General features: G+C 49.4%; 4 protein-coding genes across 4 annotated transcripts; 1 reads left to right on the top strand and 3 right to left on the bottom strand.

Moving 5' to 3' along the window:
- Nucleotides 1-291: 291 nt before the first annotated feature.
- Nucleotides 292-933, bottom strand: BCR38DRAFT_239182 (uncharacterized protein). Its single transcript, XM_040854378.1, has one exon. The coding sequence runs from the start codon at nt 882-884 to the stop codon at nt 396-398; it is 489 nt and encodes a 162-aa protein (XP_040714237.1). The 5' UTR covers nt 885-933; the 3' UTR covers nt 292-395.
- A 2,473-nt stretch (nt 934-3,406) lies between these two features.
- Nucleotides 3,407-3,757, bottom strand: BCR38DRAFT_410820 (uncharacterized protein; the record flags this gene model as incomplete). Its single annotated transcript, XM_040858512.1, has 1 exon — nt 3,407-3,757. The coding sequence occupies one exon, from the start codon at nt 3,755-3,757 to the stop codon at nt 3,407-3,409; it is 351 nt and encodes a 116-aa protein (XP_040714236.1).
- A 495-nt stretch (nt 3,758-4,252) lies between these two features.
- On the bottom strand, nt 4,253-5,095 carry BCR38DRAFT_410819 (uncharacterized protein; the record flags this gene model as incomplete). Its single annotated transcript, XM_040858511.1, has 1 exon — nt 4,253-5,095. The coding sequence occupies one exon, from the start codon at nt 5,093-5,095 to the stop codon at nt 4,253-4,255; it is 843 nt and encodes a 280-aa protein (XP_040714235.1).
- A 6,622-nt stretch (nt 5,096-11,717) lies between these two features.
- BCR38DRAFT_301466 (uncharacterized protein) lies at nt 11,718-12,877 on the top strand (the record flags this gene model as incomplete). Its single annotated transcript, XM_040854561.1, has 6 exons — nt 11,718-11,861; nt 11,915-11,960; nt 12,039-12,214; nt 12,334-12,416; nt 12,476-12,561; nt 12,612-12,877. Coding segments are annotated over 6 exons (801 nt in total), but the record flags the coding sequence as incomplete, so codon positions are not given.
- Between the last annotated feature and the right edge of the window lie 3,299 nt (nt 12,878-16,176).

Genomic DNA, 16,176 nt, shown 5'->3' with positions numbered 1-16,176 from the left:
ACCTCGTTCGCTAGATTCCGTGTATTGATGTACTTGTATGGTGTTCATGTGGCCAAAACCACAGAACGATTCCTATCCAGCTGACGTCAGTGACAAAGTTGCTTGCACACCTCTTCGTAACGGTCAAAAGAACTATTCTCATACATTCCCAGACCATTTTGTTGCGATTCATGTTAATTGTGTTTCCCCAATTTTTGGCCCTCTTCTGAGAATCAGGTCTAAACTAAAACACTGTAAACCACCATCTTCCTCCCAGGTCGCCCTGTGCTGCATTCGCCTAGGCATATGGGTCTCCAGCCCACGCCACATACGCATCAGTAGCGTGTTCCTACCCTAGTGCCATGAAAGCTATTTCCGCTTGCGCAAGATAAACTCGACAATCCATCTGATGCACGTTATTTCCCCTGTTTCAGTCTGTTAAACGCATATGTGGTTGAAGAACAGCGCAATACCCCCTCGTAGACGAAACTTGCAAGTCCGATTGTGTCCATGACACACGGCTGAGATGGGAGACTGTATGGGGTCTTTTCGAAGAGCTGATTCCACGCCATTTGCGGCCGATTGTTGATACCATAGCCGCCCCGAGCAACCAATCTCAAGAGTCGTTCCGCACCATGACGGTTCCAGAATGCGATTTTGGCTGCTGATCTCGGTTTTCCCTCTTGATATCGAAAGGTGCTAAGAGTCCTAGACCACGCTTGGCCGCAGCCGTTGAATTCCAAGACGTCAGCTGCAGAGCAAGAAGGGGGCTCCAGCCAGATGCACCAGTTTTCGTTCAGATGAATGAATGTTCGCCCACTGGTTGTTGCGTCGCGAAATGTCCCCCATATTTGACGGATATCAACATTGGAGGATCTCGGCTTGTGTCGTCTGCATTCCATCATCGGCTCTGTAGTTGGGAGACTGCATCAGTGGACCTAATTTGGTTCATTGGGCGCACCAAGGTAATCGAATTGAGGTCGATATTAGTATATACGCTTGCAGAATGAGCAGGGATTGTAGTATTTAGGAACTCCCCGGCGCCAATTCGAGATTGTTCTCCTACGCACCTTCATAGTAATGGACTTATTGCAAGCTAAAACAAAGCATAGGTTTGAATGTGTCTCTGATCCCCCCAAACCCAAAGGAATGAAGGTGGTCATAAGAGCCTTAGTACAGAAAAGCAAGCCTCTTGGCTGCCTACACCAGAGCAAGTTAAGCGACTTCAAATCAGCCGTTGAGCACGAATGAGCTTGAAAGAAGAAAGCTGGTGCGGTCCGAAAAATAGTACCAATATAGCCCCAGCACTCGTGATCCGATACTATTTCTCAAACAGCTACTGCCGTAAAACCGATACCTCTTTAATTGGCTCTAGACAGTATGAATATGGATACGTATATTTGAGGTCTGGATATTTACCAGGCGAGTGACTGTACAGAACAAGCTCTATTGGAAATTTGAGATACTTGTGGGATCGCACTGATACTGGTATTCCCGCTGATACGCCTTTCAAACGGTAGTGAGTGCGTATTCCCAGAACGGCTCACTATGCTGGCCACCTTGGGGCTTATTTTCACGCTGTCAAGACGATTGTTCGTGAAGGATATTTGAAGAGTCGAAAGCGAAGATTGAAATCCCCCCGAAGCTTACAACGTCCAAAATAACCCCTCGAGACCTTGTTCCTTGCGAGATGATGAGAAACATCGTCTCCAACATTGAAATGAAAGCAGAAGGCTTGGATGTGTCTCTGCCTTTATTCGCGTGGACATGGATCAGGCACTCAGCTCTAGACTATTGCATGCTCGGTCATCACAAAGGGTTTACTGTCCAACATATGCACAACGAGATCATTCTCGGTATCTAGGTACCAGAAGCAGACCCCAAACGCTACATAGATGAACAAGAAGTGCAATTGCTCAAGAAGGTGAAGAATATCTTGCAATCATTTGTCGAGCAGCATGTTTTAAAGTTGGACAATATGGGCCCTGTGGGCCATGTGGGTCCTATACTTGCCACTATCGCCACCTAGAACGGCGACCATCCCCACATACCTCTATTACGAGAAATGTGGCGAGGATAGAACATTCCCTTACAACTTGTCTGAATTAATCAGCAAGTCTACCATTCATTGACTATATAAGAACCCTTTTGTTTCCATACATAGACCCTCGAAGAGAGGACCAGAGTTAGCTACAATACATACAGGTTAGGCATATGTGCCCTCCTTTTGCTCCTTCAACGGGAACATCAAATCCAAGTTTTAAACTCGCGGTCGTTTCCGCGCCGCCCACGACAATTCAGCATTGCTCCAAGCATTACCGCTTGAGCAGCACTATGATTATAAAGGGGGCCAAGATATCCACAGGAGGCCATTAAATGAAACTTTCTTGTCACCATAGTGGTGAATCAAGTGGCAAGAAACATATGGCGGCAATTACTTTACTTTTCCATCCTGTTTGACATTGGAGATTCGGGGGAAAGGATGTGGCGGACCCTTTCCGCATTTCATGATCATAATATGCGCAGGCAATTGCAATGGAACTATTCAGACACCCTCTAATGCCAAGTAGGTTGAACTCGATGTATCAGAGGAAATTCACGGCTTGCTTAATTACACATCTACTGTACGATAACTCGCATATAATAAGTCGAAGACTTCCCCATTCCAACCTCTCCTGAAAACTCCAGATCTACGTTCATTCCAATTTCTGTATTCAAGAAAAGCAGTATGGAAGCCTTGAAACCCACCATACTCTTTTCTCACGGCGTCTAAAATCCCGCAGCAATATGAACTCAGGTGGTATCAAATCTCAAAGTAACCGGCTACCGGTACATCACCCCAAGTTGCTAATGCGGCACAGCAACCCCAATCTCATCCTGGCACACATATTTGTAAGACATTCACGTCTCATAAACTCCTTGATGTCTTGAATCCACGAACAACTTGGCTAGCACAGCTTCTAGATTTTACGTAGCTTAGGTATCATCGAAATGGCTTGACTTACAGCTTCCGTTATACCAATATCGTGTCAGAGTTAAGCCCATTTCAATGCTCCCAGTTTCTGCCTCTCCTTCGATTAATAACATCTCAGAAATGCTAACAGATTCCATCGTCCCCATACCACAAAATGTGGATACCGCCTAGCTGATCATCCTGATAGTAATCCCTGATGTTGGACGTGGGACACGGATGAGTGATACCAGAGTTAGCGCTGCGCACCACAAGAGTTTATACTCCAAACTTTCATAACATCCAGCAAATCATAACCGTAGGTATTCTATCGTGTTAGCAGTGGCGAAGTAATATTCATACCGAATATAGCATGGCAAATCTGGCGTCTTGGGTAGCTCAAGGGGTAGCTCAAGGGGTAGCTCAAGCCTCTCAACATCCTATGCTGTGCTTCCAGGATTTTTCATTCCAAAGGTGTCAGAAGAAGCCCTGACTGTTCTCGTTCTCGTCTACCTCTTTTCCAACTTCTTTCCATGTAGATTGCCCGATCAAAATCATGATCAACAGGAGTAGGAGGATGATGAGAAACCCAGTTAAATCACCCCATCGATTTGAGTGACCAGTTGGATCTGGAGGAGGCCCTCCGTACGCCTGCTCGAATGGAATTTCTATGATGCATTCGTCTGGGCCGGCCAATCGGAACTCGTTAATGATGACCTTCATTTGTTCGTGAGGCTCAAAGCGGCGAAGCCGTCTGCCTGGGGAACCTTGGGACTTCCAAAGGATACCCGGGCCAAACGTTTGCAGCCAAATCTCGATGATATTCATTGGTAAATGAAGAGCGTAATGAGAGTTTTTTTTTTAAAAAAAACACAGTACAAATAACTCGAAATAAAGATGACGGAAAAGTTTCCATCGATCAAGTTTCTGAAATCATGGCCAGGACGAACTTTACTGCCTTGGCAGCACCCATATTTAACAGCCTCATGAGCACTCAGAGATAGAATGAGCCTCTCGTGGAGTAGTTAGAGCCGCATGAAAATGGCGGTGTGTAGGGGAAAGCGGGCCGTCACGAGGAATTGGTCTGGGAACAACGTACTAGACTATATGAGAACACAATTTGGGTGACACTGGCTATCTGCCAAAAGCTCAAGGAGACAGAAAACCCTAGGTGCATACGCTGGCAAAAAGAGTGAGATTTATCCTACTCTAATAATTGCAAACCTTCAAGATTTTTGGTTTCTGAAACAAAACCACACAGTTTTGGTTAAAAATCAGGCTCCCTACACAAGTTAAGCACTTTTGTCCCTGCTAGTCTCCACTTCAAACAATGGTCGAGCGAGTTGACGCAGTGTACACGCTCCCAGCCCGTTCTTTCGACCTGAAGCACCGCAGCTTCTTGAGCCACCCAAACCCAGGGACTCTCCAGCGGCGCTTATCCAGCCGATCGAGACTCCGCTTAGTGAGACCCGACTTCGACGTGTTTTTGGCATTGTGACAGAAGCAGGCGCAGCAGCCGCAGCAGCCCTTGGAAGAGAAAGGAAGCTGTGGTGGTGGTGGTGGTGGTGGTGGTGGAGGATGACCACCCACGAGCATTCTCTGCGGGTGACGGCCAGGACCTACGGGACCAAAGTTAGGGGTTTGGAGGCCCGTAGAGTCGGCATAGAGCGACAGCGTGATGACGAACTCGTACAGCTGGCTGGTGTTCTCCTCGAAGTCCCGGACTTTGCGGTGGAAATGACCAGCGATATAACACAATCGCTGGGCTATCTCATCGAGTTCACCGCTGTCGCGATCCTTGTCGTCTGTTACCTTGGAGGACTCGATGGCAGGAGCTGCAGCCACAATACGGGCGAAAATGCTGCTCGCCATCGACTTGACGACCTCGAGATCTCTTGGGATGTTGGTTTTGGCTGTGGGGACTTCCAAGGTGGCCGATCGAATCTTGTCGTCTAGGTAGCGGAGCCGGTACTCGAGCGAATCCCAAGTTGGCTTCAGCATAGGGGGTAGTGTCGTGGAGCAGGAAATCCGCTCGAGGGTTCGGACACGGACATCGAGGGCTTCAAGCGCGCTCTCGAGGCCAGTATTTGGATTATACTTGACACCCTTTATCCCTTCAAAATTGGCGGTCTTGTGTGTACACCATTGTTTTACCAGCTTGGACATTTTCGTTGGTGCCAGGTATAGACTAGAATGCACAACAATGGCGTGACAAGTTGGAGGGAGCAAGGCAAGCCAGGAGAGGTTGAGAGAAAGATGGATAGCCCAGCTGTCCAATGCATGTTGTGCCTTGGGGGACATTAAATAATGTATAGACATAGGGTGAGCAGGCAGAAACATGTATATTGCCTATTATGGGGCTGTTTGCATACCTATCTACTGGCTATCGATGCATATACGTGCAATGCATGGTGTGCTGGCTTCTCAGGCTGGCTGCAAAATAGCAAACAGATAACAGTATGCAGCTTGAGCAGCCAACGCTGCAACGCAGCCTGGTGTAGTTCGGAGCATCATGCTAGAATGTTTCACTCACACCAATCAACTTGTTACAGCGGGTAACCCGTACTACAGCATACATAAAGGTTGAGCGTCTAAAATTGAAGTAAATGATGCTTTCAGCGACTTCATCAAACCTGCAGGTCTGTGCCGATGGGGTATTTCCAAGCGGCTTGCCGCGTGAATGCAGCTGGATATTATAGGTGCCCGCACCATAAGTCGACTGGAGCCTACTCATGTGGGACTTATCCGACACTAAAACCCGCTCTGCTGCATGCGCACGCTCACGGCATCCTTATTCGACGTTGGTTGCAGAAGAATGGGTGTAAGTACCTTCATCGTGACGACATCTTCATCTTTTCCTTACATCTGCGATGCCAACCAATATGGTGGCCCCAATGAATTTTATCGTATGAATATTTCACTTGCAAAGCCCATAAGAGACTCTTGCTAAGTTGTGGTGAAAAGCATCATTGTGCTACTTGATCACCGCAGTAGTGTCGGACGGCTCCAGCCTTTGCGCCCCCAACGGATATCGGACCCTGTGCCCTGGATCCTCTGATGTATCAGCCACTCTCATGCTCAGACGTGATCAGCACTTCCTTAGCTGCAGATTTTTCTGGTCTTGAGGCCCTTATGGTAACTTTCCCTCTTTTTGCTTGGAAGGACAGAGACACTTTCAATCCATGTTTTGTTACAGTTTGCAATGAGTCCGATAAGTAGCTGTACCCTCAGCCTCACTCTGTCACTCTGCTTCACAACCAATCACTCTCTCCTTCCTTACTCTGTTCCTTCTCCGTCTCATCATCTGTATCATGTTGCGGCCGCCCTTCGTGCCAGTAAAATTCCCTGAGCTGGCCGCAGTTAAATTCATGAGTCTCCAACGGTACGGTAGCCCAATTGTCGTTGTTGTAGGTCTGATACTGGAGGTGAAACGTTGCCATGTTTGGCACAGCTGTGGCATACTTGCGGCCTCCATATTTATTGACATTGATGGTGAAATCAGCCAGTGTGACAATTGGGTTGAGTCTCAGCCTGTACCCGACGCATTCATAATGTCCAGGTGGGAAAAGGTGGAACTGGTTTTCGTGATTGCCCCCAACTTCCTGAATGCAATAGAATCGGGTGCCATCGGCCCCCAAATGGACATGGAAATCGAGTGCTTTTAGGGCCTTCTTAAAGGAAGGAACGGTTATAAGAGATGGATCAACATGCAGTTTTATAGCAGTGACACAGGAAGGCGCATCAACGAATGGACCGTGAAAGGGGTATCCCCAGCGTCAACATAGTCACCCGATGGGAAGCGTTACACCTCCCTTTTTCGACTTATGCAGTACGGTGGTGTAGTTGAAAGTGATGCGGGCATGTGCAATGACAAGCTGTGCTGAAGGAGACTAACAAAGGGTGGCGTTTACCTTATGTGACGACAATAACTGTTACGTACCCCTCACTGGCTATGTTCTAGGTGCAGCACTTTGGCTAATTGCCCGTAGATAGCCCTTTAGCCCCAGGAATCTGCAGCTATGGAAGATATGGCTAACTATCACAGCAGTGGTCCGGCACCGCCCGTTTCACGCAAATAAGGCAAAGCAGGAGGGGCGTTGATTGTATCCACAAGAGAAAATGCAAGGCGGTTGCATAAATACTTCGGTATGTCTTAAGTAGGAACTTTTCAATCGTAATGTTTCCATAGATGGACTGGAGCAGTATTACGTTCGGGGCAGGCCCGGACGCCCTTACAATCTGGTCTATCTATTCACCAAACCAGACCGGGAGCCGCTGGGTCAGCCCGCTCCAAGACCTCCCTAATGGGGCGCCGGAGGGGACACAGGTCCTCGTAGGGGACTTCAATACACATCACCCGCTGTGGGACGTCCACGGACGGTCGTCACGGGGCAGCGACAACGTAGTGGAGTTTGCGCGATGCTGGCGATTAGAGCTCGTTACGCCGTTCGGGGAAATCACACGGCAAAGGCACAAACAACGAGACTCAACTATCGACCTAGCCTGGGTGACGAAAGGGGCTAGGATTGATTACGATGGGGACCCGGGCCTAGAGGGCTCAGACCACAGAGCGCAAGTGATTAGGGTAATATCCAACGGGGAAGCAGTCAAGGAGGGCCGCCGCAGTGTCGAAGGGTGGAACTGGGCGATGGCGGATAAGTGGCTCATCGTAGCCGAATCAAGCCAGAGATTTATGAATTATTTGCCGGTTGAGACGATAACGGAGTTGGACCAGGCTGTTGACTGGGTTATCCGGAACCTCCAAGAGATCGCCGACGTGGCGGTCCCGAGACGCACCGTTGGCCGAGGCGCTGGGGTCCCGTGGTGGTGCCCGCAGGTTAGCAAGGCTTGCGCTGAGACGAAGAGACGACGGCGGGACTACCTCCAGGCAAGGTCGCAGACCAACTGGGACGAATATACAAGAGCCGGCCAAAAACAACGGCTCGAAATCAGCGAAGCGCAGACGCGTAGCTGGCACGAGAAGCTCGAGGGGACGGCGAAGGATCACAAAAGCCTGTGGGCACTGCAGAGGTGGGCTAGGCTACGGAGCTGGGCCCCCCCTGAGGCCCACGGCTTGCCAGATCTCCGGAGGGACGCCGGCGACACGCTTACAGCACGTACACATGATGAGAAGGCAAAATTACTAGCTGAGAGGTTCTTCCCAGACCCGTATATAGATCTATCGGACCTCGATCGCGGCCTATTACAGACGAGACCAGAGCTGAACGTCCCTAGGGAGGTGACCACAATGGATATCGAGTCTATCATCAAAGGAACGGCTGCTCGGAAGGCTCCCGGCGACGACCTGATCCCCACTGGCCTGCTAAAGGCCTGCGGTGAACCCCTATGGGAGATCCTAGCGGATCTGGCAACAGCTAGCTTTAGGCTGGGGTACTACCCGGAGCGCTTCCGCTCAGCGAGGGTGGTTATTATCCCTAAGCCTAATAAAACGACAGCTCAGAAGCAGACCCCTGGCGGCTGGCGCCCCATTGCCCTGCTTAGCACGGTAGGGAAGGTAATAGAGACGGCGATGAGCCAGCGTATCACCAAAGTAGCTGAGGCGGCCGGCCTACTACCAAACGGCCAAATGGGTAACCGCGCTGGGAGGTCCACCGAACTGGCAATACGTATAGTTGAGGACGTGGTCTATACGGCGTGGAGACGCGGGGGCATCGCCTCGCTGCTACAGCTAGACATCAAGGGGGCATTCGATACGGTCAATTACAGACGGCTGATTTCCATATTAGCCCGGAAAGGCTACCCGGAGTGGGTTCAGGAGTGGGTACGCAGCTTCGTGGAGGATAGGACGGTACGCCTCCGGTTCGATGGCAAGGAGTCAGAGCCAATCCCCCTACGAGCTGGCGTCCCCCAGGGGTCACCGCTATCCCCGATACTGTTTATATTATACATTTCAACGCTGTACGAGGAGCTAGCGGAGCAGCATCCACTACTTTTAGTAGTCGGGTTCGCGGACGACACGAACCTGCTAAGCGTCGGCACCGATCCAGACACGACCTGCCGCCGGTTGGAGAGCGCATGGGCTACGTGTCAGCGGTGGGCAGTGAGGCACGGGATGGAGTTCGCTCCTGACAAGAGTGAGCTAATGCACTTTACTAGGGCCCGAGAGCCCTTGCCGCAAAGTATTCGCCTTGGGGACGCCACAGTGTCGCCGGTAGTCTCAGCCAGGTTCCTAGGAGTCTGGTTCGACCGCAAACTGACGTGGCACGCCCATGTTGAGCGTGTTAAAACAAAAATGGCAACTCAAAAGCTAGCCCTGACAAAGCTAGTCAATATGTCGTGGGGCTGCGATCTTATACGGGCGAGGCTGTTATATACGGTGGTTATCCGTAGCGCGATTGCCTTCGGGGCGACTGCGTGGCATACTATAAGTGAGGAACCGGCAGGGCCAGCTAAGAGCCTGATGGGGATACAGAACGAGTGCCTCCGGGTAGTCTGTGGTGCCCACAAAGCGACGCCGGTTCGCCACCTGGAAGCAGAAGCAGCAATCCCGCCACTAGACCTCTATCTTAGTGCCCGGGCTGCTAAGTTTGAAGAACGGCTACGGCTTAGCGGGAAGAGAAATCTGCTTCGCAGCGCGAGCGCTAAAGCGTCACATATACTCCGGCAGGATAGGCCGGCGAAGAGGAAGCAGGCGTCGCAGCTACTCCGACCGGCAGGGTACACTATGGAGAAGGAGGCCCGGGGCTCCGAGTGGATGAGTGAGGAAAAGGAGGTCCCGGCTGCCCTCCTCGACCACTGGAGGAAGAGATGGCTCACCGGAGCAGAGCATCACGATCGCCAGCGACGCGCTATCGCTGAGGAACCGGAGGGCCCTTCGATGCAGATACCGAAAGGGGGCAAGTATTTCGGCCTGAACCGACTGGAGGCGTCTACGCTGTGCCAGATCAGGACGGAAAAAATAGGACTAGCAGCCTTCTTATTCAAGACAGGGGCTTTTGGCGTGTACTCGCCGCTATGCCGCTGTGGCGACGCCCCTGAGACGGCAGAGCACGTAATCCTCTTTTGCGGGCTGTTGGAAGGACCGAGGGAACGATTACGGGCCGCCATCGCACCACGGCCACTATACTCTCGCAGAGACCTCGCAACGGCAACAGGAGAACCAGTAGTTAGTGGGACTATTGTAAGATGGCTGCTAGGGACGGGTCGGACAGCTTCAAGGCCCAGATAGCATCGATCTTCTCAGGGGGGACTTTGTTGGTAGGTTGAGAACCAACGTAGTATGGTAGTGAACGCAACGCAGTCGCCAATAGGGCGAACCGACGACGCAGCGTATGTATTTAGTCCAGCCATTAGGGCACGGTTTGACATACGGGAGTACTAGTAGAGGTACCGGGGGCTTCGAGCCTACGGCGTATTTAATAATAATAATAAATATGTTTCCATAGGGGAGTCCCTGACCTACTCTGAGTAGGCCGTGCCTGCTCCTGAATCCAACACTAATGCTATTTCCTTAAAGACTAGCTCAAGCAGGTACTTATATGACTAAACTAATATTAAAATGCATGTATAAAAGCAGACACGACCTGTTAGAATAACTTCCGAGCTCGCATTTGGCTTTTCCAGTTATGTAACTAGTCCATGTTAGCCAAAGAACTCCAAAAACCCTTCAACTACCATGGGACGAATATTTCTCAAGACTCCCGTTGCCCACCTGTGAGCTACAAGCTATCAGTGCTCAAGAATCAATGTATTCTAGTCTCCCCTGTGGCTTGTCGTTATAGGCCAGATAACTAAGGCCTTGTCACATCATGAGCATCTTCATCACCCATTACACTTCTTATATATGTGTTCCATGCCTGGCTCTGGTTTAAATTTATGTCATGGATGTTCATGCTGATTCTAGTACTTCCCACCATTCCCTTCAGTTACCTACCACTATCTCGCTACTTCATCTATCACTTCATACGTCCATCGAAAGATTATCACTACGTTCCTTCCTTTACTAATTTAACGTCGATGTCAAAGAGCGAATTTCTTCCTCATTCACCCGAAGGACAGTATTAATTTCTCGAGGCCCACCTTATTACTGTAGAAGATACGCTTGACAGTAGTGGTTAATCGGGGTTGCTTGCCAATACATAAGTAGAATTCTATAAAACATTACCACATTTGCGCGGTAGAGCATGCCCACCCAGATATTCCATTTTTGTGGTTTTCTTCGGAATTAATCATCTTGTTTTGCAAGCAAACAGTATCTCTACCCTGTGGCCTGTATTGATACTATGCGAGATACTTGGGGATGCACTACTGGGAACCTCACCGCTGTATACGCCTTTTACAAGACGAAAATCACAAGTAGATCTACTACTCATTTATTCTCTACTTTGACACCGCCTCACCGGATTGAATCAAATTATACTCCCAAGTCTCCACATCCCGCGTGCCTGAATCATGAAGCTCCTCAAACAAGGATCAACCGCTCCAATCGGGACAGCGACGATATTATGAGGCCAGTCTAAGACAGCAAGATGATGAAATATGAACTCTAAACCATCCCAGACATGAAGCTAGACTACACAAACTTTCGGCCATTTACCGCAATCTGTCTTGACAGAGTGACACATCTCAATACCACTTCCAAGCCGCGATTGTGCCGTTTCGTACTTAGTTATTTCGAGTACCCGAACGTAAATACACGCACTATTCAATGACTTATCGGTTTTCGCATTGTAGTCCATCGCAACGACATCCGATCTGACCAGCGACAGAAATCGCACGTAACAGCTTGGCGCGGAGTCCTGAAATGGACGCCACGAGGGCGGATGGTTTATTAGAACGTGATCCGACATACACAAGGGAGATATGGGCATGGTTTGGCACAGGGTTATTAGTCATCCTCCTACGGACCGGAGTCAGAATCCGACTAGTCGGGTTCAAGGGGTTCGAAGGCGATGACTACGTGACGATACTGGTGAGAAGTCTCTGCGACGCCAGTTATGATACATCTCCTACTGACACATGCAGACGTTGGCCATGTTTACAATGGATGCGGTGCTAGTGGATATCCTTTGTAAGGTCCCCTGCACTGGGTGCCATAACGCCTTGACGTTAAGACAGGAAGTGAAGAGAAAGCTGACGTAAAGTCCAGATTGGACGGGAACAAATGTTGATGTAGCAACAGGTGCGATAAGCAGTCTGTCAGATTCGGTGGTTCGTGAACTAGAGTATGGATCGAAAGTACAGCTCGCCGCATGGTATAGCTACACCGCGCTCCTCTGGTCTATAAAGGTGAGCCACCTCTTCTTCAAGACAACTAGTTGCGAGGTACTAATTACTCCTGCAGACTACTATGCTCTTCTTCTAGTGGGTGCAGTAAAAGAAAGCTTGAAGTACAACGAGTCTAACTTGGGAATATTAACCGCCTAACCATTGGGCTATGGCAGCATCGAGTACTTAGATACTTGGCCTTGTTTACTGCGTCATCCTACGTGGCTGTTATCCTCACGATCTCGCTTGGCTGCCATCCGTATGAATTGTTGCTTCCGTTCTATTTCCCGCTGCTTCAAGCTAAACACGTTAATGCAGATACTCTCATAACTGGCAAGTAAGGCCTACCCCAGGCCCAGAGTGCACCTTTAAGAAACAAAACTTCATTGTGACGACTGCTCTTAGTGTGTATACCTTGATGATTACACACCTCTGCTGTGTACTAACTCGCCAGACGTCGTTACCAATGCAGCCATTCTATGCATTCCGCTGCCGATGCTTCAGAAGCTACATGCGCCTCGGTACAAAAAGATTCTCATCGCCATGCTTCTCAGCTCCGGCCTATTCGTAATAACAGCCGCCTTACTCCGCGCCGCATTCACTCTCGGTACTGCGCCATCGAGCATCACCATCAACCGATGGGGTGTGCGAGAGACGATAATCGGCATTCTTGCGATCAATGCCCCAATTTTACGAGCAATATTCCGGAAAAACTTCTGGATCCATGAGACCATGAGGCCAGCTCTTAGTGCAAACTCGGGTCCCAACAACCATGATCGACGTGGTGGGTCGGGCAAGGGTCTTTCCTTTAGCAAGGGCAGCAAGTTAAACAACAGCAAAGGTAATAACAACCAGCGGTCGGTGTCCGACAGTGCGGCATTCGGGGTGAACACTCATATATCTGGATTCTCAATCATGGACTTCACGTCGTCACGGGGTCTGACAACACCGTGGGATGAGGCGCTGCGGATTGAATTGGGTCCGGTGCATGTACGTGATGAGAACATTGAGGAACGAAACGAGGCTGGAGATGCCGTCCCACAAGATGACCACATCGAGGAGAGAAACGACACTGGGAACGAAGCCACGGCTATGCAGGATGACGTGGTGATGCGATTGGCCGGGGAATCGAGCCAAGAGCGAAACGCCTTCACTGAGTACTAGTATAAACTAATGCGATGAGCCCCCATACGTCGGCGGTAGTCCCATTTAAGCTACCCGGCACTTACGACTAACTGTGCGAGACGTTTCGTTTTATTGCTCTAGCGTGGCTAGAGATTGAATATTTTAGCGAATAAGTCGTACATCAACGACGGCAAGGATCCCGTAGTGTAAAAGGTGAAGATAATGGACATCACCAACAAATCTGTAACAAGATACACTGCCTAGGCAGATAAGAACAGAAATAAGACCCTTCTCGCTCTGGCTAGGAAATATAAATACTTTAACAGGCAGAATAACTGCTGCGTGCCCCAGGCATACCGCCTGTGTGCCGGGTGCAGCGCTTGGGCCAATTGCCCATAGACAGCCCTTCCTTAGCTGCAGCCTTTGGGAATGAGTTCCATCATCACCAATACAGCCCTCTTACTTGTAATGCCAACAATATGAATAGGACCTCAAGAAGGTGGCTTGAAATGATCACCTTCATAGGTGTAACAGACAGAGCCTTGACAGGCACGAAAAACAAACACAGCTCTTCTTCTCTCTGCTTCTGCGCCTAAGATGGAGTAACTATACAGTTCTGGTTTTGATAGATCCTTGATACGAAAAGGTAGGGGGACCCACTGGTTAGGTGAATCCCATTCAATTAGATACTACAACGTTGCGCACTGCTGCATTATAGGATCCTCCCCTCTAGGTGCACGCATCAATCCTTCCAGAAGCAAACTTATTGCATAAATTAGCCAAAGAATGTCCTTTCAAACCTCTGTTCCTGAGTCATACTTCTCTTGGTGAATCAGAACTCTACCTTACCCCTCCTCGCTCTACGTCCTGATAGAAGCATATCTCCCTTCTCTTGTATGGCGAATGACGATTTTCAAAAGTGATCTCGCTAGTCACACACACTGTAATTCGATTAGGGACTTACATCGTAGGTCTGGTCTTGCTTTTGGTCCACGACAGCCTCCTCCTTCTCCTTTCTGGTCTCGCGTATCTGACCCTCCTCTGGCCAACGAATGAAACCGACGTCTGGAATATGTCGGTAGTTGCCGGCACAATCTTAACATCCTTCTCGAACTGTGGTAGCACGCTGAAGTGATGTATATTCTCGTTTGGTAGCTGGTATATCTTTAATCATCACCAAAATGTGACGTCAGTTGTCGGATTATCCTGGTGAAGAGTAGATTAGTCCACACGACACATAAGCAGGTGGAAAGTACATATAATCTCGACAAAGTGGTAAAAAAATGTAGCTAACGTGAATGTACACCGAGCTGGCTGGCCACCCTTACATAACCTCGCATAGAAATTTTACGATAGTAAAACCACAACGCCGTAAATCAATTGAAACTACTCTGAATCTTCCCCTCCAGAAGATGGCAATGCGATCTTACAAGCTCGCGCATTATGCCCAGTCCCGTTGCAAATATCACAGCGCCTCGGGTGCGTTTCAACACGCTTTGCGCGACCACCATTTCGGCGCTCTTCTTGCTGTATCTGCGTCGCCAACTCCCTAGAGTCCCGTAGGTCCTGTCCTTCTTGGAAAATAAGTGATTCTCCTTCCCGTAATTGCATTTTTTAGTCCTCCGGCGCCGGCTTAGCATCTTATTTGCCTCTCCAAGCTCAGCGCACTCGGCCCGTACGAGGTCGAGCTCGTGCATTATCATTTTTGCTCCCTTCGCAAACTGGTCGACAGCTGAGAAAATATTCGTCGGAGAGCTATTCTGATGCTCGGAGATGCGCTTTTTCAAAAAAGTAGACTGTGCATGAGCCTCTATCGGGTTCTGTGGCGTCTTTGATACCCACGGTCGGTTTGCCATTGCTTCCATATCAGCAATCCGGGGCGGAAACGCTCGTGCATCTAAGTCCAGTATATGCTTGATAATGACCTCCTCTTCTAATTCTGTCATAGTTCGTGAATTGGGCAAAATATCGCGTCGGAAAGGTACGCCGTTTTTACGCGTTTGGAGGGTGCTTCGGGGGACTTGGTGCGTTTTTGCCGCTTGTCGGAGACTAAGTTTTTGGTCATTTTTGAGAGCTTGAAGGGCTAGCATTAAGTCTGCTTCGTTGTATGACTTTGCCATACTTGGTTGTTGAGAAAATCAAACATTAAGTTGGCCGGTCGCGTTGGCGCATGAAAGTGGCCAGCTCGGTGTCATGGCCAGCTCGGTGTACATTCACGTTAAGTGGTCAATATAGTCTTTCTAATACCATCGTCTCCAAGAATCACTACCTTGTATAGATCCAGTTCTTTCGCCATGATCAATCTGTTTGATGTGCACTTGGACCAGGAGATTCAGTTGTATTGGGGGACCTAAAAGAGGATGTTTGAAAGAAGGCTGGTCGGTCATCTAGTCCCTGCCGTGCATCGGATCTTTCCTAGGTGAAGACCAACTTGGCTATGCATATTTTCCGGCTTTTAACTAAAACGTGCAGCCCATCCGGCTCGAAGGCTCCAATTATTTGCAAAGACTAGACTACTTTAAAAGGTGTCACGACGCCTTAAGATAGTTTGTAGGAAGTATTGGTGCCCAACGTCCGTAGACCAAGTCAGATCGAGTATGGCTGGAAAATGGGGCTAGAGGACCAGGCTAGACGGCTCCTTGCTTTTGGCAGACATCCGCGACGAGCTTTGTAAGCGGTCCAGACCCTGCGTATGATCTGGCATACGAAGTTGTTCCCTCCTACCCTCTCTCAGACAATTGTCTTTGCCACATTATGGATTGTTGCTGTGCTTTGCAAGCTGGTGGTTTCTGATCCTCCCATAGTCGCCGTATAATAGGCTGAAGTCCTCCGAGACCAGCCAGGGTTGCTTTGAGGGTGATTATTGATGACCATATTCAATATATTGGCTTAGA

This window comes from Pseudomassariella vexata (genome assembly GCF_002105095.1).
Source record: "Pseudomassariella vexata strain CBS 129021 chromosome Unknown BCR38scaffold_9, whole genome shotgun sequence".
Classification (NCBI taxonomy): Eukaryota; Fungi; Ascomycota; class Sordariomycetes; order Amphisphaeriales; family Pseudomassariaceae; genus Pseudomassariella; species Pseudomassariella vexata.
This window is presented reverse-complemented; position numbering and strand designations above follow the sequence as displayed.

Excerpts from the sequence above, each read along its gene's own strand:
- BCR38DRAFT_239182 (XM_040854378.1), bottom strand. The coding sequence starts at position 884 with ATGATGGAATGCAGACGACACAAGCCGAGATCCTCCAATGTTGATATC.